This window comes from Penicillium griseofulvum (assembly GCF_001561935.1).
Source record: "Penicillium griseofulvum strain PG3 chromosome Unknown contig_80, whole genome shotgun sequence".
Lineage (NCBI taxonomy): Eukaryota > Fungi > Ascomycota > Eurotiomycetes > Eurotiales > Aspergillaceae > Penicillium > Penicillium griseofulvum.
In genome coordinates, this window is record NW_024467471.1 from 3,921,982 (window position 1) to 3,942,019 (window position 20,038).

Below are 20,038 nucleotides of genomic sequence, written 5' to 3' on the forward strand. Positions count from 1 at the left end.
TCAATTCATTTGCCTTCATTAATATACAGCATTACCCTTCGATTTTGTTTTTTTCTCTTCTGTGTTGGCCTTCTGGCAGGGTTATATCTTCCTTCTTTTAGGGCTTTTGTTTTAATATCATTCTTTGACATATTTTTGGTTTCTTAACACTCTTTTTTTTATTATCGCATATCGGCTGGATTCCAATATTTTAGAGATGGCAAGGGGTATGACAACAGTTCAGTCTCACACGCAATCGAAGGAGACCATCTCCTTTCCTGTTTTGACCTATACCGATGCGTTGCCGCGGAACGACCTTCAATCTCTTGAGGCTTCGCAGCGTCCAACTCAGCCAATCATGGGACAGTGGGATTTCAGCCAGCCCTCTACGGGAGATGGGTGGTTCAGAAAGCCACCTCCGAGCCAAAGCGCAACTTTCGACTTTTGCCTAACAGCGCCACCAGATGAAGCCATTCAATCTACCCGATCCGGCCGTACCCAAACTGACCACCATATGATTGGTATCGCGCTGGGCAGTCCCGGCATGTTAAACAAAGATCAGGCTCTACCGCCCCCCAGATTTGATGAATCAATCTTTACAGAAAAAGATTCAGCCAATAAGCCCAGCAAGTGGAAGAAGATTGGCGGATTCTTCAAGGCAAAGAATGCGTTTACATCGCCATCAGATGCCGCACAAGAAACCACCTTCAAGCCACAAATCAATAAAGATAATCTACCGGAGAAACCGCACAAAGCAAGACTGAGAAAGAATTCGACAGAAGAGTGGCCGAAAATTGAGGTTGATCCCAGGAGTATGCCTATGCCTGGTCGAAGTGATCAAACTCCCCAGCGGAGTCGGAACTTTTCACTCGGCAACAAGGCACCCAAGGAGGAATCAAGTCCCCGGGACCTTTTACTGAGTGTCGATATCCCAGATATTCAGATGGAGCGATACAGTGTCATGTTCAGCAATGTCGTCAACAAGAACCAAAAACCCTCACTGCTGGCCAGGAGGGCTAAAACATTGGACAATCTTCGCGTGCCAGATGCAAATGTATGGATTTTCATCGATAAAAAAAAAAACAGCGTGGAACTAACCGATTACTGATATAGGGTTTCCTAAAATCAGCTGCACCACCCCCAATGCCCCAACGCCGCGCAACATCACCAGCGCAATCAAGCTTCACCTTGTTCCCAACTTCGCAGCCCTCAAAAGCGTCCCAGGTACTCGGCACGCAGAATTTCTCCCGCGGGCCGAGCCCACTAATGAGAGCAAACACACTTCCTGTGGAAAGCCCCTCGAAGATGCGTCCACCACAGCTCCATGGTTCAAACATGGGTAGTGTCACATCATTTGAGTCACCCGTTATTCCGAAGCTCTTCTCTGAGCGTTCCAATACACCCCGCTCCTCTAGTAGCTACGACAAGCCTCTTCCTGCTATCAAGCCGGAGCCACAGACCCAAATACAGAAGAGTGTCCAGCCAGAAAAGAAAATCCCATCCCCGCAGAAGACTCGACCACAACAAAGCGCCCAACCCCACAATATTGCTGTGACAAAGCCCGTTGCTCAGCACAGGGTTCATCCACAATCAAGAAAGGATTCGCTACCGCGAGCCATAGAAAGACAGCCCCAGGTTTCTTCGCCACAACACAAAACCACACAACAGCCCAATACGACATCAAGCCACAGGACCAACGATTCAGTGCGACCGCATCTCAGAGTCAAAACCGAAGGCCGACCACACCCACCCTCAAAGGACACACTGTCCAGTACATCTCGAAGCTCTCCTTCAGCATTAAATGCGACCCAATCCAAGATTGACCGAATCATGTCCCCATCGTCAGCATCAACCGGTCCTAGATCCGGTGTATCACCAGCAGAGTCTACGCGCATGCCATTCGCCGATGTCGAGACTCTTGATACCGAAGAGCCTGCGCCCGAGCCTAGACGTCCTATCCCAAAAGTGGAGATCTCAATAGCACGCTCTGTCTCTGTGTCACGGGCAAAGCGGCAGGTTCTAGTACCCATTGGCATGAGGGTCGATCATCTAGACCCGCAGGAGCGGGTTGTGCACAGAAGACCTATGACACCCCAGATTACAGATGCCCACCGGGGCCATCGGCCTGGTGTTTCGCAGGAGTTGCAAATAGAGTGTCTGTGACATTCTACTGCGCCGATCTTTCATTCTTTTTTCTTGGCTTTTTTGTTTCATACCTGATTCCCCTTTGCATGTTTCATATTTTGTCCATACGTCTCTTTCGTTCTCTATGGTCTTCTACAATCTTCTAATCCATGCCTTGGCTAGCTCATATTATATTCATGGTCGTTTTTATTTTCCGTCCGCCATGTCTCACATGCACTTATTGTAGGAAATGTAGATTAACAGAGCCCCTAGGGCCAATCATTGTAAAACTCGCTCAATCCTGGCTCCGAATGACAATATGCTCAAACTCCAGGTTCGTTGATTCGTTTCTCTTTGGGGTATGTGTCGCGAGCTACCATGCAGGCTCACCGTAATGTTGTTTATTTCGAACATATTATCATTTAGCTGAAACAAACAAGCCATTCCACATTTTGCTAGATGATCGACAAATTGATAACTCCAAAACTGACCTCTAGTTACCTACGGAATTTACATCAGCGCAATTAACAAAGTATCTGAACTAGATGCCCAATATATCAACAACCCAGAATCATTCCCCAAAACTAAAGAAGCATTGGAAGATCTCTTCCGGTGCCAGATCACTCGATTCCCGTATGACAATCCGACATGCTATTGTTCCACTACTCAACTAGCAGAGATCCAACCGATCTAACCCGACAAGATAGCTATTAGGTGCGTCGGGTGCTTGAAGCCGAGAGCGGATTGATAATCTACCGCAAGATGAATGGAGTGCCTTTTGTGAAAGCCGAGGGTTGTAGAACACAGACAATGATTCTGTTGCTAGAAAATTATTATATTTAAAATTCATACAGCCAATGAGCAATAATTTGTTTTTGTTTCTCGCACTGCGAACTGGTTGCCGCGGCGCTGCCGCTGCGGACGGTTCGCCGGCGCGGCAACCGTTGAAGTATAAATACCCCTACCTGCGCCCAGAACTTCCTCTTCTTCTTTTTCCTCTCCATCCTAGTGCACGGGTTTTACACGTATCAGTGAGGAGAAATCCGAGATCGTGTTTTTGCTAGTTGAAAACTACCAAATTGACTACTTCAAGTAGGCCTGCGGGCTTGCTTGGGAATTTTTGAAACACCCCTTTGAAGTCTTTTCACTACTTGTTACCCATGAGGTGGCTCTTAGAGAAGAGATTATAGTTAGACGCCTATAGAAATGTAGCCCATAATCGCATAATCCCAAACCTATACATAGGAAATCAAAACATGATGACTGTCATGGAGTGCAGCCTCCATCTCTCACTCCTCATCTCCGCATCTCTACGTTCCCCCCTCCTTCTGTTTTAATTGACAATGGCGTTGTTTCGGTCAGTTAATTGGCATGTTCATCGACTCTGGCTGAGTTTCTCGATCCCACAGCATCATCTGTCGTCAGTAGCTGATACCCATCGTCTTCCACACCTAGATCCATTGCCGCTGGGCCTGTCGGTTCGTCGTCGTCCTCAGGTGTCACCTACTAGAACTGTTGGAGGAGACCAGTTCGGTGAATAAAGTTGACCACGTAGCGGATGGCCTTCGTCAAGTAAAATATAGGTGAGAGAATAAGGGTCATTGACATTTCAAATACAGTGGAAGCTTGGAGCTCTTAAGAAGTGGCTTTCTATTTATTTGTGATCGGAAACATTCAGGGATTAGAAAAATATACGGTCAAGCACCAAATCACCAGATGTAAATTGCATTTTGTACTTGTTTTATAAATGTTCAGTCAATAGGTTAGCATCTGGTTTTACTCCTTGGTAGGAACGCTACACTCTTCCACAGTCTGCGTCTCGATGCCAGTATCCAAATTAACCTCGACATTGGAGACAGTCCATGCCATCCCAACGTACGAGTCACTGATAACTCTAATATTCACCCGAGCTGTGGTGGTACTCGTGGATTGCGCGAGAATACCTTCGGGGAATTTGACGTTGGACCGAACGGTCAACAGGCTACCCTTGCTATCGTTGGCAGGCCCTCCGCGGCTGGAACCAGCGCCGTTGTTACCCTTGCCGTTGCCGTTGCCATTGCCATTACGCTTGGATACTGGTGGCCAAGACACACGCTTCAGACCAAGTAACTCGCCATCCGTGCCATTGGGCAGAGCACTGGAAACAATCAAGAAGAAGCCCTCGGTTTGTGGCTTGGGGAAACGAGGGGCGAAGACCTTGCATTCGGGGGTTGTGGGCTGGTTACGCCGTGTCAAAGACACAGCAACGCCCTTGGAAGAAACATTCGCAACCGAGACCGACAACTGAGGTAGCTGGGACGTAATGCGAGTGACGTTGAATGGAAGGTTCAATTTCTTGACCAGAGCAGCAACTGCACCAGCAGGCTGTGACGAGAGCGATACAAGAGTTCCTGGCAGACCACTGGGTGGTTTCTCGGTCGGGATGCCTGGCAGAATCGACAACGGGTGGTCTTCAGGCCAACGCGCTGATTTGATGCATTGGAGGAGAGTCATCAGCATCTGACACGCAGGAAGATACCCGAGTTCAGCCATGACGTCGATTGAAGCTTGGATGACACGAATGCCTTGATCGAGCACAGATGTCTGATCACCAACATAATCAGTGATGGGAAGATCGATCCGTGACATGTAGGCTTGCAGGAGGAGGAACGCCTTGGTATGTGGATCCCAAAGGGGGGCATCGCCCATGCAGTCAATAGAAAGCGGCAAGTTCTGGGCCAACTCAGCATTTATCAGGTCTTCATTGTGTCTGACAGGCAGCTCGTCGAATTCGCTTGCCGAACACATCCAGCTTAAGACATCCTGGAAAGTCGGATCACGCTTGGCATGAGACATGAGGAACCGGATCGTCTTGTGCGAGAGGTAGTAGTAACTCATGATCTTCCCGAAGGGAGTGGAGTCGACCTCTCCAGTGGCCGAGTCCACAAGGACACAGGACGATTCTGCGAGATCATTGAGCGACTTTCCAACCAATTCAACCATGAAATCCTGAGCTGTGGCCTGGGCTGCCATGGTATTTTGTTCCTCTGCAGAGATCTCGAGGCCGTAGTATGAGGGGTTCTTGTGCAATCGACGGAAGAAGAATGTCCATGTCAAATAGTCCAATGCATCTTGTTGCGTCCCAATAGTTCCAGCAGATACTTCAGCGCCAAGATGGTTGTCAAGAACCTTGTGCAGGGTCGACTCGACTGGGAAGCCCGTGTGGAGGAAGTGCTTGTAGAAAGCTTTCTTGGAGTCCTGAGTGAAAATACGCGCAATACCGGAGGTGTCGAACTGTGGGCGACCAGCACGACCGAGCATTTGCAGAACATCGGTCAAGTCCATATCCCGATAACCCTCAATCTTAGCGTCGAAGAACTGTGTGCCTTTGACCACCACAAGATGCGCCGGAAGGTTGACACCCCACGCAAGAGTACTAGTCGCCACAAGAACTTGGATCTTGTTGTTGGCGAAGAGTTCTTCTGCCAGCTGACGATCAGACTCGACCAAACCAGCATGATGCAAACCAATACCAAAGTTAAGGGCTTCCCTTAGAGCATCATCCTTCACTCGCGCAAGGTTCAACTCCAAATCATCTTCAGACATTCGCACAAATCGACGAGGATTGTCCTCCATACCGCAGTAATTGATCAAATCCTTAGCAGTTAGACGGGTTTGTCGGCGAGAAGCAACGAAGACAATGACTGGCTTCTCCGGTGAGTGGTTCTTGATCGCGAGGAAAGTTGGTCGGTTCATCGACTGCATTAAGGGACAGAAACCGCGCTGTTCAGGGAACCCATCGATGAAAATCTCGAGGGGAACCGGGCGAACTGAATGACGGAAGTTATACAGACCTTCTTTGACACCAAGCCAGTTGGCCAGATCAGAAGCATTAGCACAGGCGGTGGACATGCCCATCAATCGAACGGATCCTTTGGATTGAGAAGCGATATAGTTCATTCGGGAAACAATGATTTCCAAAATGGGACCTCGATCACCGCCAAGCAAGTGAATCTCGTCAATAATCACGAGGCTCACTTTCCTGACATAGTCACGGGTCTGCCAACTACGTGAAATACCGTCCCATTTCTCGGGTGTGGTGATGATGATGTCCGCATCTCGAATCGTACGTGTGTCGGGTGTATTGTCACCAGTCAACTCAACAAGTTTCAACCCCATCTGGCTGGTAAGACGCTTACGCCAATCTTGAACACGTTCACGGACCAAAGCCTTCATAGGTGCGATGTAGACAACCTTAGATCCGGGCTTCTCACGGAAAGCCCACCACATTGCCAGCTCGGCTGCAACGGTCTTTCCACTACCGGTTGGAGAACCAAGGAGAACGTTGGCCGGTGTGTGGTAAAGAAGATGGAAGATCTGTGTTTGCATAGGGTTGAAGAATTGAAAGCGTTGCCCATATATTTCCTGAAGAATGGGATTCTTAAGAGCCGATATAGGAAGGGGCTGGAGGTTCAGAAGATCGGTATACACGCTTTCAGTGTCCGGGCGAATGAGATGCTGGAAAGAAACCGGGCTAACGGTTTCAGCACCCAGCCAGCGATCGGAGATCAGACGAATGTAGATTTGGCTGGGAAGGGGATCAGACAGCGGAATAGTGAAGTTGAGCTCATGATCAGCGTAAAGCTTCTTCCGGCTTAGGATGAAGTACTCGTGATGATAGATTTCCGATGTTTCCGAGTTCTCGACCCAGACCCAGAATGACTCGGATGCTCCATGGTGACGGTCATTCCAGGTGAACTCCGGGAAGATGGAAAGGCGAATACGAAGCACATCGCGGTTAAGCGGCGCAATCTCGGTCTCAACACTAAGAGTTGGGAAATTGTCTAGGAGCTTGGACAACGTGTTGCCCATGCGGTGGTTATGAACAAGCTGACCAATTTCTGCAGGCTCCATTTCTTTCATCGACCCAATCGACGTAGTCGGAAGCTTTTCGTCAAGGTTACGTAGGATCGGCTGGGGCAAATCGAACTGACGGAAGGGGTGATCAAAGGGCCAGATCTGTTTCTCAATAGACTTGCAAAGAGACAACAAAACTTGGCATTGATAGCCCCAGCGACGATTCAACGCAATCATGAAGAGAGCACGACAGATACGTGCCGCGTTTTGGGCAACATATCCAGTATCGGAGGCTAAAGCAAAGTCCTCAATCTTGGCGCGAGAGATATAGGCTTGCAGCAAGAGGTTTGTCTTCGCATGTGGAGTATCATTTCCACCGGCAACTTCAGTCTGTGCGACTTCATCGCGCAGTCGCTGAAGCTCCTTCGACTCGCTGTCTCTAGATTGGATGTTGTCGAATTCTCCACTCATACTGATCATCTTGAGTACATCGGCCTCACCGGAACGGGGACGCATCATGTCGTTGAAGATTTCGACGCTGGTTTGCAATACATAGTATTGACTCGCAATGCGGCCAACATCCTTGGCTTTGAGATCTTCGGTCTTCTCGTTGAAGATGATCATCTGACTCTTTTGTAGCACTCGTGCTGCTTGTATGATCAACTGTCTCCGCCTTTGAACCAACATTGGGTCATCGCGTAACTCAGCAAACTCGATTCCATAGTTCCTCGGCTCACGTTTCATACGCACAAAGAGGTATGAGTAGCCGAGCCATTGCACAGCCTCTGGAACAGATGTCACTGTTCCAAGCGAGATTTCAGCATTCAAGTTATCCACAAGTCGTCTAGAGAAGCGCGACTCAATGGGCTGCTGCGCAGTCACAGCAGATAGGTAGTGGGTCAACTTGTCATGAGTAGTACAGATAAATCCAATACCGGTGTCCTGGAATTGTGGACGACCTGCACGACCAAAGATTTGCATGACATCGAGAATGCTCAGATCAATGAATTTACCCTCTTGTGGGTTATACAACTGAGTACCTTTGATAACAACCGCGGCTGCGGGAAGGTTGACACCCCACGCCAAGGTGGCAGTACAGCAAAGCACCTTGATTAGACCTTCTGAAAACATTCGCTCCATCAGGTTGCGGTCGCTTCGAGTCATTCCGGCATGATGCGTTCCAAATCCGCTAGCGAATAGGTCTCGTAGTTCACGCGCACGGGCATGTTTCATATCACGAAGGGCATTGGAGTAATTTTCATGCTCATGGCAGCTGAATAAGTCCTCTCGTCCCTCCTCTGCGGCTAGCTGCATAAGCATCCTGGCAGTCATTACGGTATCTTTGCGTGAATGGACGAAGACCATGACTTGGTGGCCTCTCTCCATCATGTCACGGACCTTCTCATAGGCGACAGAGTCAATGTTGTCACGGGATTGTTTGGAGCCAGGCTTTCCTTTGACACCGATGAAATGTTGCTCAAGAGGGACGGGTCGGAATGATTGATCGAAGAAAAACATGCCAGCCATTTTGTTCACTTTCAAGAAGTCTGCCACATCAGTGTAGTTGGGAAGGGTGGCTGATAGACCAACAATTCGAATCAGGGACTGCGTGCTTTCGACCTGACGTTGGGTTCGAGCGACCAAGGATTCGATAACTGCTCCTCGCTCATCATGCAACATGTGGACTTCATCAATAATGAGAAGGCGGACCTTCTGAACAAGCTCTGTGTCTCCAGTGCTTTTCCGCGTTACGACATCCCATTTCTCAGGGGTGGTAACGATTATTTGAGTATCAACGATTTCCCGCTTGGTCAACTGCATATCACCAGTCAGTTCTCGGACCTTAACCCCCAGCCAGGCTAAACGTTTTCCGAGTTTCTCTGTCACCTCAGCAGCCAAAGCCTTCATGGGAGCAACATAGACAATCTTGAAGTCGTCAACTTCGACGATGAAATCAGTCGCTTCTGGGTTTTCCAATGGATTGGGAGATATGTTCCTCCCTATGGCATTGAGAATAGTCAGCATGGCAGCATCCGTTTTACCCGCACCAGTCGGCGCGCAAATAAGCATATTTTCATTGGTTTTGTATGCAACATCGTAGAGCAAGCTTTGCATACGATTGAGGGCCTTGTAACCCTTGAATGTACCCCGACAAAGGCCATCCATTTCAGCGATCTCCACCAGTTTCCGGCCCTTGCCAAGCGTTCCGACCTTCGCCGCTGGGATTGCGAATTCAGTGTACTTCGGTTCCTCGATCTGCTCGCTACCCAGAGGCAACCCATATTTCCTCCCATTGGCAGAAAGTGTATTTCCGGAAGTGTTCTGCTTGAAAACATGCGGGTATGAGGGCTCTGCTCGGGTTTGTGCCGGCATCAACGCTGCACTCTTATGTTCGAAATCGCGCTGTTGCAGAGCATGTTCTCTCTCTGCTCGTGTTTGGAGTCTACCTGCCGCAAGCCCATCTGTCTGGGATTCCAAGCGAGGTCCCCTATCTGACAGAATTTCCCCGCGGTGTGCGATTAACTCAATCACCAGATCCAGGTCATCGAATCCGACAACCTCGGCCAAAGACATTTGTAGCTCCTCATCATTGCTGTCGGTAGCCAGGGTGGCGATGAGTTGTTGAACAAGTTCTGTCGCATCTATATTTGAGTTTCGCATAGCCAGATCCCGGCATTTGTCTTCCAGCCAGAACCGATTGTAGGAGGGTCCTGATGTAAGATGAAGTTCGTCGAGTCCATCCAAGTCGTCCAAGTCGTCGGAGGTTTCATCATCGGAGCTAATGATATCCCACACATCGTCATTTGTTCCGGGGGATGAGTAGTCATCGTCGATGTCCAGATCAATATCGCTTCCATAGCTGACCGATTCATGAGGAAGGTCTCGGGGGAGCTTCAGATCGGCAATGGCCTGACGCATGGCTGCTAGTTGTGACAGCCATTGCGACTCGGTAGCTGCTATGCTGTCCATATTGGCCGGATAGAACTGTTCAGTTGACTTAACGATCAAGAAGTGATAAGCCGAGCAACAAAGAATGAGGGGGGTAAGCTGAGCCAAAAGTAGTTATAGGGCAGGCGTGCAGGGCTCACCCGGTCGCATGACAAGAGCGGTGTACTTTCCCGTGCCTCAGGCCAAATTGCAGAGGGTCCAGTGCATCATTGTTATCGGCAACTCAGGAGCCTGCTTTAGGCTTAACACTTGTCACTCTGCTTCGCCCCTTCAGCTGATCATACCGCTGACCCCTACGACAAAGAAGTTGCCTGGTTCTATGACAACAGCGCATTTCCTTGATAAGCACCTCCTACCACCCAACGCCCCACTACCCCCGACACCTACTTGGCTCCTTGTCCTTGTGCGGACAAACACGCTGTCACGATGAAGATCCTTTATATGGGCGTATGTTTCATTGCGGTCTGGATTTGATCGATTATAAGCTTAGATAAGTTACTTATCTGTAAATCTCGCAGGTTTTCCGGAACGACACTCAGCCAGCTCTCCAGTTATGCGGGGAAAAGGACCTCACCAGGTAGCTTCACATGCGCGCCCTGCAGCCCCCTGGAACATTTGGCTAACCATTACTAGCTTTTCACGCTTTACTCGTCAGAAGTATGCCCACCCATCCTCTCTCGGTCCGACAGGGCTAGGTCACTAACCGCCAAGCGCTTGACAGCTACGATGAATTCTTGATGCTCTTCACCCGAACGGTCGCCGAAAAGACAAAGCCAGGCCAGCGACAGGATATTGAAGAAAAGGCCTACACATTCCACGCTTACGGACGGACAGAGGGTGTTGCCGGTGTTATTGTGACAGATGGGGACTATCCTGCCCTAGTGGCCCACCAGCTTTTGGGCAAGATTGTGGACGAGTTCCTTGCGAAATACCCACGCACTGCCTTCTCCGATCCCTCTTTGCGCGAAAATGCGTGCCCGTTGCCTCAGCTCAAGGATTATATCGTCAAGTACCAGGACCCAAGCCAGGCCGACAGCATCATGAAGATCCAGCAGGAGCTTGACGAAACCAAGATTGTCCTGCACAAGACAGTATGCTCTTATCTCTGTATGATTCTAATTTTACGTGCTAACTGTTTCTAGATCGAAAGTGTTCTGGAGCGTGGTGAGAAGATCGACTCCCTGGTTCAGAAGAGTGATGGGCTGTCAGCACAGAGCAAGATGTTCTATACCCAGGTATGCAAATCGAATATTTCCTCATACGAATGTACTAATGCAATTAAATCTAGGCCAAGAAACAAAACTCTTGCTGTGTTGTGATGTAAACCAGGATCAGCGGTACATTGTGTATTTGATTATGACTGCTTCTTCTTGGATTTAACTTACTCGTGTAATCAGACGCCGAAACGATGCATCTCTTTGCTACTGTATCTGCTCTTATTTCTCGATGCCTATCATTTTTTGTATCAAGTTCTGTCAATTAGGAGGTATCTTTGTCTTGTTCTTCACCTATGAACTGAGAATTTTCCCAAGTCCCAAACAAGAACTCACCGGAAGCTATTACAGTGGCAAAAGGTCAGAGTACAGAAAATAACAGCCATAAGTAGATTGCAATCAGATATAACTGAGCCTAAATGTGGAGGCACAAATGGCGTTTCTGCTGTAGCTCTAGTGGGCCTCGGGCCAGGCCCCGGTATTACGTTATGAACAGTGACCCTCCCGAGGTCCAGGGGCCCACGGATGGTAAAGTAGTGATTATACCTCCTACCCTATTAGAGTATAGATAATAATTTAGATACTAACTAGCCACTATAGTGTTTTAATATAATCCTCGGGGGTATATATATCTTCTATGGAAGATAGTAGATAACTAGTAAAGGAATAATATATTAAAAATAATATTATTAGTAGCTTCAATGACCACAAAGAAAGTGAGACTAGGCTTCGGCTAAGTAGACTATAGCGAGAGATATATAGTAAAGTTACCTAAACCATCTAAGCTCGAAATACAAGTGGTAATTATTGTAATCCTAATAGCTGAGATAATCGATATAAAGTCAATATAGCCTAGTGTTATAATCTTAGTAAAAGACGGGGGAATAGCGAGTAATATTAGGATTGCAGTAGACATAATGCTGAAGATAATAGAATACGAACTACTTTAAGCGATGATATTCTGGAATGTCTATTAAGGCTATCAAGCAAGACGAGAAAGTGTGGTCTATGTAGCAAAAGCAAGTCATAATTCTCCGGGAAGTCGCAACGACTTCCTAAGACAAGAATTGAGGATGTCACCTGTCGTTCCGTCAATCGCAAACGGAATTTCACAGTTTCACCTTCTCGGAGGGCACTTGGACACGTAAGACTCCCTGGGTACGGACTGGTCAGCTATCCAGCGTAAACGGCGCAAGCAACGTAGGCAGTCTGAAGGGGAAGAGAAGGTGAGATAATGGATACCTCTTGGACACATGTGGCCACCAAGATCCCCTTGGGAGACCAAATTCTCTGAATCACCAGCGCACGATCATTGCCAGCCCATGGGCTCTCTCTTTCGGAACACATCCACTCATCCACCCGCACCGCTTCGGGTTGGTGGAAGTAAATTGTATGATTCAGACTAGCTGCCATGGACATTTTGGTCCCGAACGTTTGACCCGGTCGGTCGTGTACTTGAACTGCGGCGCCAATAAAATATGCGTCGGACATATATGCCAGCGCCGCGAGCTGGGCCTGAGAAGTCCTTTGCTGGATGGGGTCCTTGGCCCGCATCCAGTATCGGATCTGAGTGTTGGTCAGGTCGTGAGATACTTCTATTTATTATCTTAGATCCAAATAAGAACAAAGAGAAAAACAAGCTTCAATCACGGTTAGGGCCAGGGAAAGACTTACGATTCAGGATTTCCCCCCATCGAGCCTCAAATGGCCCATCTACTCCCTTCCCATCCATCTCTGCTTGATCGGGTAGTGTCAAACCCTTAGGCATTTTTCTCCCATGTTTGAGTCTCCCTGCCTTGTCAATGTCATCGTTATTACTGTACGTTCCCACCCGCACAAAGTTGACGATTGCCTCGGAGACCACACCGGCCTTCTGGATGGCGTGGACAGTCCTCGTTATGAAGCTTTTCCCATTACGTGTACGTTCAACACGATATTCAATCGGCTGCTTTGGATTACCGGGGCTGACAAAGCTGCAGTGGAGAGAGTGGGCGACGTAGTCGCTCGGTGTGGTCTTTTGAGCGGCCACAAGACAATGAGCAACAGTTGATCCGCCGTAGACTCCATAGCCGCCCGCGAAGCTCCACAGCGGTTGAGTGTTAGTGAAGTTATCCTGAAGAAGAAATAAGCTACTTTAGAGAGACAGATGACCAAGTAGAAAGCAAAAGAAAACAATCAAAGAAAGAGGCGTACCGGTTCCGAAGACACTGGCCTCAATTCGACAGCCTTTTCAATAGGTATGGTGTATTTCTCCATTGCTAATTCGACGAATATACAAGTCGGATCTGAGAGTGCTTGGCTATAATTTGGAGAAGTGAGGATGAATAGCCGTACTTAAGAGGATTTTGATGAAGAGAACCGTAGAACGAGTCTCGCAACATGTGACCGCGGGCCCTGATCCCTGCAGCATTCGCTCCTAAAAGCTTACAGTGACGTGTCTTGCTCCACATCCCCTGATTCGCCCTTGTTTATTTAGCTGGCACCTAACTCTCTGCTCCCTCCATGGTCCGTCGTCGCCCACGCTGCTACTAGGCACGAACAACACATATACGATCTCGACGGTGCGACGGTCAACCGGGCCGCTCATTTGTAGGGACCTACCTACTAGACCCGGTCGTCCGTATGGTAGAGTGCTAGAGGAGGACAGATAGGCAGGGCATCACTGCCTGTCTGCAATCTATACACTGAGTGCCCACAATCTATACATACATCGGGTGCCCACAGTCGGCCCATTGTGACCGTGTCGACATTTATCTTCCCCCTGATTCCTTTCGTGGGCCCTGAAGGCTTTCTCGGTGCTATGTACATACCCCATGCAACTCCTTAACCCCTTCTGCCTATCTGCTCTCGCCATCTGCTACCATGGGAGGATATCCGCTACAGGACTTGTGAGAATTGCCGGCACCGGTACCGCTCAGCTTCTGCGATGGCCGGAGGGCCGCAGACTTCACAGAATCCTCAGTCCGCGGCGGATACTCCTCCGTTCCGAAGTCCCTATCACTGCACCTACCGGGACCACTATCCACTATAGAGACTGCAAAGAACCAACAACTGGCTTCGGTTGAGTCAGTCCGAGGGGACATCTGCTCGCAGCGATGTGAACGGCGCTAGCCATCAGCGGTCACTGTGAACCATTAGACATGCAACTTTTGTCGTATTAGAACGTCTGCTGTTGTCTAAAGAGCGTGTAAACAGCAGAGATGTTCAATGCCCATCTGTCTTTTCCGATAATCAGATGAAAGGAGCGGGGTTCCGCAAAAGTACTTGGAGTAAACAGGCCCAACTTGCTGTACAATCCCAAGATTACGTACAAAAACTTTGATCGCCTTCGTCAACGAGGCACCTTCTGGAAGCACTATCTTCAACCGGCTTCTTGCTTTGTCTGGTATCTCTGACTTCTTCGTCTGGGGAAGTATCTGCCTTGCCCATATCCGCTTCCGTTCAGCTTGGGCACGTAACGGGCACACCATACAGGAGCTTACCTATTTTGCTCCCTTTGGCGTGATTGGGAGCTATATTGGTCTGGGCCTTAACGTGTTGTGCCTAATCGCGGAATTTTATGTCTCTGTGGCTCCAAAAGATGCACAAACATTTTTCATGAACTATCTTGCTGGGCCGCTTGTGATACTACTTTTTGCCAGTTGGCTTCTCTATACCAAGTTGAATAAAGATCCGAGTCTCGATCGTGGAGTTTGGTTCATTCCAATCGAGAAGATAGACATCGACAGCTTTATGAGGGACTCTACTCTCGATGTGGACCTTCCACCAAGAGTTGAATATCCCACTTGGGCTGCTTGGTTTAAAGCTGCTCCTATGCGTATACTTCGCTCGATAATTTGAGAGAGGGGAGGCCATCTATATACTTCCCAGTCAGAATTGAAATCCCATTAACAGGATAATCCATTGCTTCATATCCCAGAATGGGAAAGTGCACCAAATCCTCAGAACGAAGTTCCGTATGTATTATGAACTAATTACTATCTAACATGTTGAATATAGCTGTCTATTTTACCAATATCATACAAAAATCCATGATACCCGAGGGAATCATACTAGACCCCCTAGATGGAAATAACATCCTGACACCTTACCGTACGGAGCAAGCCCTAACATTCACACAACCACCTTGCAGTAAGAGCGCACAACCGTTTGAACTCTATTTGGAATTGCTAACCTGGGGGAGAACAGGCTTAGCGGCGGGCGGACTAATCCAGAAAACGGGATAACGGCGTTGGATATTATATACGATCAAAGCCACAGCCAGGAGCATGGCTGATGAGAGCAAGACAACTGGCAGGTAGTACCAAGACAGTTCCCACACAGCTTCGTCCACTGCGGGAAGGAGGGCTGTGGCACCGGCTGGAGGATGAGTTGTCTCGGTAATCTGCATAACAACAATGGCGACAGCAGATGAAAGCGATGCGGCTAGCCAGCGCAAAGAGTTGAACCTCTCTTCATCGGGCATTAAGCTGAAGAGTTTCGTAATGCAGATGCCGACCAGAGCGCTCAGAAAATGGCCTCCGATCAGAGCTCGTGGCTGTGCTAATGGGGCCTCAATGGCGCCATAGACGAGGACTGCCGATGCTCCCTATTTTAGAATAAGTATTTGAGAAGGACGCGAAGAAAAGGGAGACGGCACATAAGAAGCAATGATACCCGGTACACCACGTTCAATGAAGTAGGAAGAGTGATTGAATATGGCCTGTACCACACATAGACCACAAAATGCGGCTATGAACGACCAGAAGTGGACGAGATATTTCGAGGGAGGCTTTGGTGCAGTCTCACGATAGCCCAGCCAATGGCTGATGGATCGAGGGAGGCGGGCCAAGAACTCTTTCTCGGAGATCATTATTAGCCTTGGCGGAATTAAGTCACAAAAGATCGGATTTTAGGTTAAAGGTAAATTGTAGACCTGAAAAGGATTCCAATTGAGATAAACAAAGGGTTATGTGACGGTACATTTCTTTGTTTGGAGGGGGATTATAAGGGCCATAAGATCACAGAGAATCCCGGATACCGGCAAACTAGGGATTTAACTAGACCGGGATTTGAAAACAAATACAGATGGCCATTCTATTTCTCGAGAAATCGAACGGCGGCCCTGCGCCACCCCAAAATTAATTCCGCTTGAATCCGAATCTGACAGTAGCTGCTAATAATTCCCCGACCCGTTCAAGCAAGGTTTGCGCTTCTTGACTTAACGAGATGACCACCGACTGGTGGTCGTTGACCCTTCAAATCACACAAAGGGGGAACTAGAATATGCTTCCCGTTGTGTGATTTTTGTAAATGATTCTTATTGCACATTGGTTTATTAATGTTCCGTCAATTGGGCGCGTAACTCAGTTGGTAGAGTGTTCGCTTTGCATGCGAAAAGTCCAGCGTTCGAATCGCTGCCCGTCCATTTCATTTTTTTGTCAATTATACAACAGTGTCGTAATGCTACTAGCGGAATCTATTTTTCCCCTTGGAGTGGTTAATAGACATGGCCAGCTAGGTTGGTGATGGAATTTGAATTGCATCGAGAGCTGACATCCAGCCTAATTTGCCATATATCTTTGGGTTCACAAATCAAGGTATAGGATGGCGGCTGTGACTTGCACCACTGGGAATGGGCATGAGTCCCTTATTCTGCGTTGCAGTGAGGACCAACTATTAGGGCTTTTTACTGTTATTACTTACCGTGATGCATGATGCAAGTCCAGTGGGATCCTAATGTCCAGATAAGATGAGGCTAACTAAAGGGGGGTTTTAACAAATCTTCAGAGATTTCTAGGAGAATAGAAGGGAAATATTAGTAGATGACGATCAGTCTCGTGTATTATGACCCATTTAATGTACGCGTAGGTATAATATGATCGGTTTACGTTGAGTCTATCCGGGGACTGTGCTACCGCATCGGTTTGCTCAACTGTTATTATGTAGTCGAACCCTACAGCTGACGAGCTTCCGTTTTTAGATTTACTACATTTAATAAACATTAGACTACTCCAATGTCATGCGGTTAGGGTGTGGAAATAGATTGAGAGGGAGGAGTAAGATGTCGATACACTATATATATATTTCGACCTCATATTTATATTAACGCCTCGATAATTATTTTCAACAACACTTCGCTATAAATCATCACAATGCTAAAAGAACTGAATTGTAGCAGTCATGTACTATCACTCATCCCAATATTTTTCCTTCAGACCTCAAATTTAAAGACAAGCACGGTGGGCTATCAAAGCTAAAATGGAGAGGCTATAGAGTCAAGGAAACGACAAACTTACATAACAAGCACTAATGGTGTAGTGGTAACATATAACACTTCCAAGTAGTCACCTGACTACTAAGTTATGTTGTGCCGGGGGTTCGATTCCCTCTTAGTGCATTTTTTTTATATTTTTTTCTACATCCTTAGGAAATATTGAAATTGCCGATGAGTGATTATTAATCTCATCGTTCGCTTGGACTTGGAACTTTGAAAAGGCGCAGCGTGGGCTGAGATGAAACCCCGGCAAGCCCAAACAAATCATTCGCATGGCTAGTCGGAGATCTATACAGAGCTGGGAGGTCGGAAGAAGCCTCACCGAAGAGCTTGAAGGCAAAGGAAATAGACAAATGAAAACTATATCCACTAACCTTTAGAAGATTCTATGATATGGACAATCGTACCGCAAACTATTATACTGTGTGGCTAAATCCTATGGCCTTCGTTGTTGTATTCGCTCACAACTAGAATTACAAACCAATGCTATATATAGGCTTTATCTACTCCTGCGCGATCATCAATGCCTGCATCGACTGGGGGACAACCGTGGATGTTCTGCACATGCTGGCAAATGATATTTAGTTAGATCTTCTAGGGCTAAGACCCCAGCTACCGAGTGTGTTAGAAACTAGTTTTATTTCGATAAGCATATCACGAAGATTAGTGCTGCGGAGTTAATGTGATCTTATGCGTTGTAGATCCTTGAAATTTTGTGGTTGTCGGGTGGACATACATCATGGCTTGGTGAGTAGATGGAACAAAAAAAACCACATTCCTCGGAGCCCAACCTCGGAAATTATTAAACTTAGCGTTGGTCCGTAGCTGGTAGATGGAAAAACCGAGAAATTAGGAAAACAAAAAAATCAAATATAAATTGGGGCGATGATTAGATGTATTCTGTAGCGAACTGGTGAATTATCAACTGTGTCGGAAACAGGCTTACACAATTCGAGACTCGAGAGATAGTGTATCGAGAGTAAATAATGGATGTTTTGCGTGCAATAGAACCCACATTAATTATCGGATCGGAGCCAAGTATGAATTCCATGTTCGGGTAGGCTATAGGCTATCCGTTGATAGCCTATAGCCTACCGTGTATTGATGCTTCGCAATGACGTCGGAAATCCCGTAGGCTATACGAAATGAACTATGTGAGGCAAGGTGACACAGCAGTGCATATCTGATATCCGAATGGTCTCCTATATAAACCCCGGGTTTCTGCGAGTCTTCATCACAACCCGACAAACCCTCTTTCTAAACACTCTATCCAAAACAGTCAAACTCCAACATGCAAGAACCAACCTATGACCCTAGGTAAGTAAGTATCAAATCATGTTGTCGGATGGAAGCTAATAAAACAACAGCCGTCCTATGCCCGCACTCGAGATTGCCTACTCGTACAAGCTAGTTGGCATCCCTAACAAGAGTATTGTCAGCTTGCGCGTTGAATTCCCACCCAACGGATCAACTCCCCCGCATCGTCACGCGGGTGCAAACGTCGGTGTTTATGTGCTCAAAGGGACGGTTCTCAATAAAATGAATGACGACCCTATGAAAATCTTTAAAGAAGGTGGAACCTTTTTTGAAGCACCCGGCTGTCACCATCGCATCAGCGATAATGCTAGCAAGACCGAGCCAGCGACAATCATTGCTACCATGGTCACCGACACTGACGCCTTTGAGAGGGATGGGATGGCGGCGCTTATCCAGATTGACGAGGAGTACCGGAAATGAGAATGACTGAGGATTGACGCGATTTTATAGCACACCCCTGTCAAACCATGAATATAACCACAACATTTCCGATTCAAGATTTAGTAGGGATATTATTAATAAAGGGAGAGCCCTCGTGGGAAAAAAAGGGCACAAGAGTCAAACTTGAAGTCGATAGTCCTTAGCCGGTGCTCACTTAGACGCTTTAAAGTATTCTTAGTCAAAACGAATATATTCCCAGCATTTAGCTAATTAATCCCCTGTAAGATTAACCCGCAAGCTGATAGATGTGCAGTGAATATCTCGAGGTAACAGGCCTCTGTAACCTCAATCAAGACCCCTCGAACGCGGCAGTGAAACATGCCGTTTGGTTGGAGTTGGAAATCCTCTACAGTGAGCATCGCACTAAGTATATCGTCCACTCAATGGGAGTCCGGACAGTAACCCTTTTAACCAAGCGTAGGAAGCGCTCATCAAAGATCCTAGCTGCTATTCTCTCTATCTTAAAGGAGTAACCCGAGTCGGCGGACTGAGGGCCAAGTTATCTCCAGTAAAGATGAGCTCGGTATTCAGACGAGCCGTGGTGTGTCGGTCGAGGGTGGTACCAAGACCAATGACGAGGACTGTATAGTCGTTGCCAGAGATCATATCAGGCAAGGTGGAGTCAAGCTGGGCTGGATCATCTTGAGCAGCCTCAGCTATAGGGTTCGTGGACGGGGAAAGGGCATTCTCCAGCTGGGTGACACGACTAGTGGGCACAGACAGTGTGGCGGTAGGTGGGTTAGCCTTAGAAGTGACGTGGGTGGGAGCCACGGCAGAAACATTATGCCAGTTAGTATACTCCAAGGTGCTTTGAATTAGCTATAGACTTAGCGTTATACCGGACCCGACCGACGAGACACCTGTAGCGCCTGTAGGGTTACCTCTCTAAGGAATAGGAGTGTTATCCATGGCTTATTCAAAG

The 20,038-nt window shown here is 47.7% G+C and overlaps 6 protein-coding genes across 6 annotated transcripts; 3 read left to right on the forward strand and 3 right to left on the reverse strand.

Moving 5' to 3' along the window:
- Positions 1 to 196: 196 nt before the first annotated feature.
- Positions 197 to 2,142, forward strand: PGRI_024130 (uncharacterized protein; the record flags this gene model as incomplete). The annotated part of the gene is made up of 2 exons (XM_040790126.1): positions 197 to 1,033; positions 1,093 to 2,142. The coding sequence occupies 2 exons, from the start codon at positions 197 to 199 to the stop codon at positions 2,140 to 2,142; spliced, it is 1,887 nt and encodes a 628-aa protein (XP_040647079.1).
- Positions 2,143 to 3,879: 1,737 nt separating this feature from the next.
- On the reverse strand, positions 3,880 to 9,909 carry PGRI_024140 (RNA helicase SLH1; the record flags this gene model as incomplete). The annotated part of the gene is made up of 1 exon (XM_040790127.1): positions 3,880 to 9,909. The coding sequence occupies one exon, from the start codon at positions 9,907 to 9,909 to the stop codon at positions 3,880 to 3,882; it is 6,030 nt and encodes a 2,009-aa protein (XP_040647080.1).
- Positions 9,910 to 10,314: 405 nt separating this feature from the next.
- PGRI_024150 (palmitoyltransferase YKT6) lies at positions 10,315 to 11,212 on the forward strand (the record flags this gene model as incomplete). Its single annotated transcript, XM_040790128.1, has 6 exons — positions 10,315 to 10,335; positions 10,407 to 10,465; positions 10,522 to 10,545; positions 10,610 to 10,979; positions 11,031 to 11,123; positions 11,177 to 11,212. 6 exons carry the CDS (start codon positions 10,315 to 10,317, stop codon positions 11,210 to 11,212), a joined length of 603 nt encoding a protein of 200 aa, XP_040647081.1.
- Positions 11,213 to 12,275: 1,063 nt separating this feature from the next.
- On the reverse strand, positions 12,276 to 13,358 carry PGRI_024160 (uncharacterized protein; the record flags this gene model as incomplete). Its single annotated transcript, XM_040790129.1, has 3 exons — positions 12,276 to 12,697; positions 12,777 to 13,215; positions 13,296 to 13,358. 3 exons carry the CDS (start codon positions 13,356 to 13,358, stop codon positions 12,276 to 12,278), a joined length of 924 nt encoding a protein of 307 aa, XP_040647082.1.
- A 1,900-nt stretch (positions 13,359 to 15,258) lies between these two features.
- PGRI_024170 (HPP family protein) lies at positions 15,259 to 15,954 on the reverse strand (the record flags this gene model as incomplete). Its single annotated transcript, XM_040790130.1, has 2 exons — positions 15,259 to 15,690; positions 15,811 to 15,954. The coding sequence occupies 2 exons, from the start codon at positions 15,952 to 15,954 to the stop codon at positions 15,259 to 15,261; spliced, it is 576 nt and encodes a 191-aa protein (XP_040647083.1).
- Positions 15,955 to 18,649: 2,695 nt separating this feature from the next.
- PGRI_024180 (cupin domain-containing protein) lies at positions 18,650 to 19,095 on the forward strand (the record flags this gene model as incomplete). The annotated part of the gene is made up of 2 exons (XM_040790131.1): positions 18,650 to 18,675; positions 18,726 to 19,095. 2 exons carry the CDS (start codon positions 18,650 to 18,652, stop codon positions 19,093 to 19,095), a joined length of 396 nt encoding a protein of 131 aa, XP_040647084.1.
- Between the last annotated feature and the right edge of the window lie 943 nt (positions 19,096 to 20,038).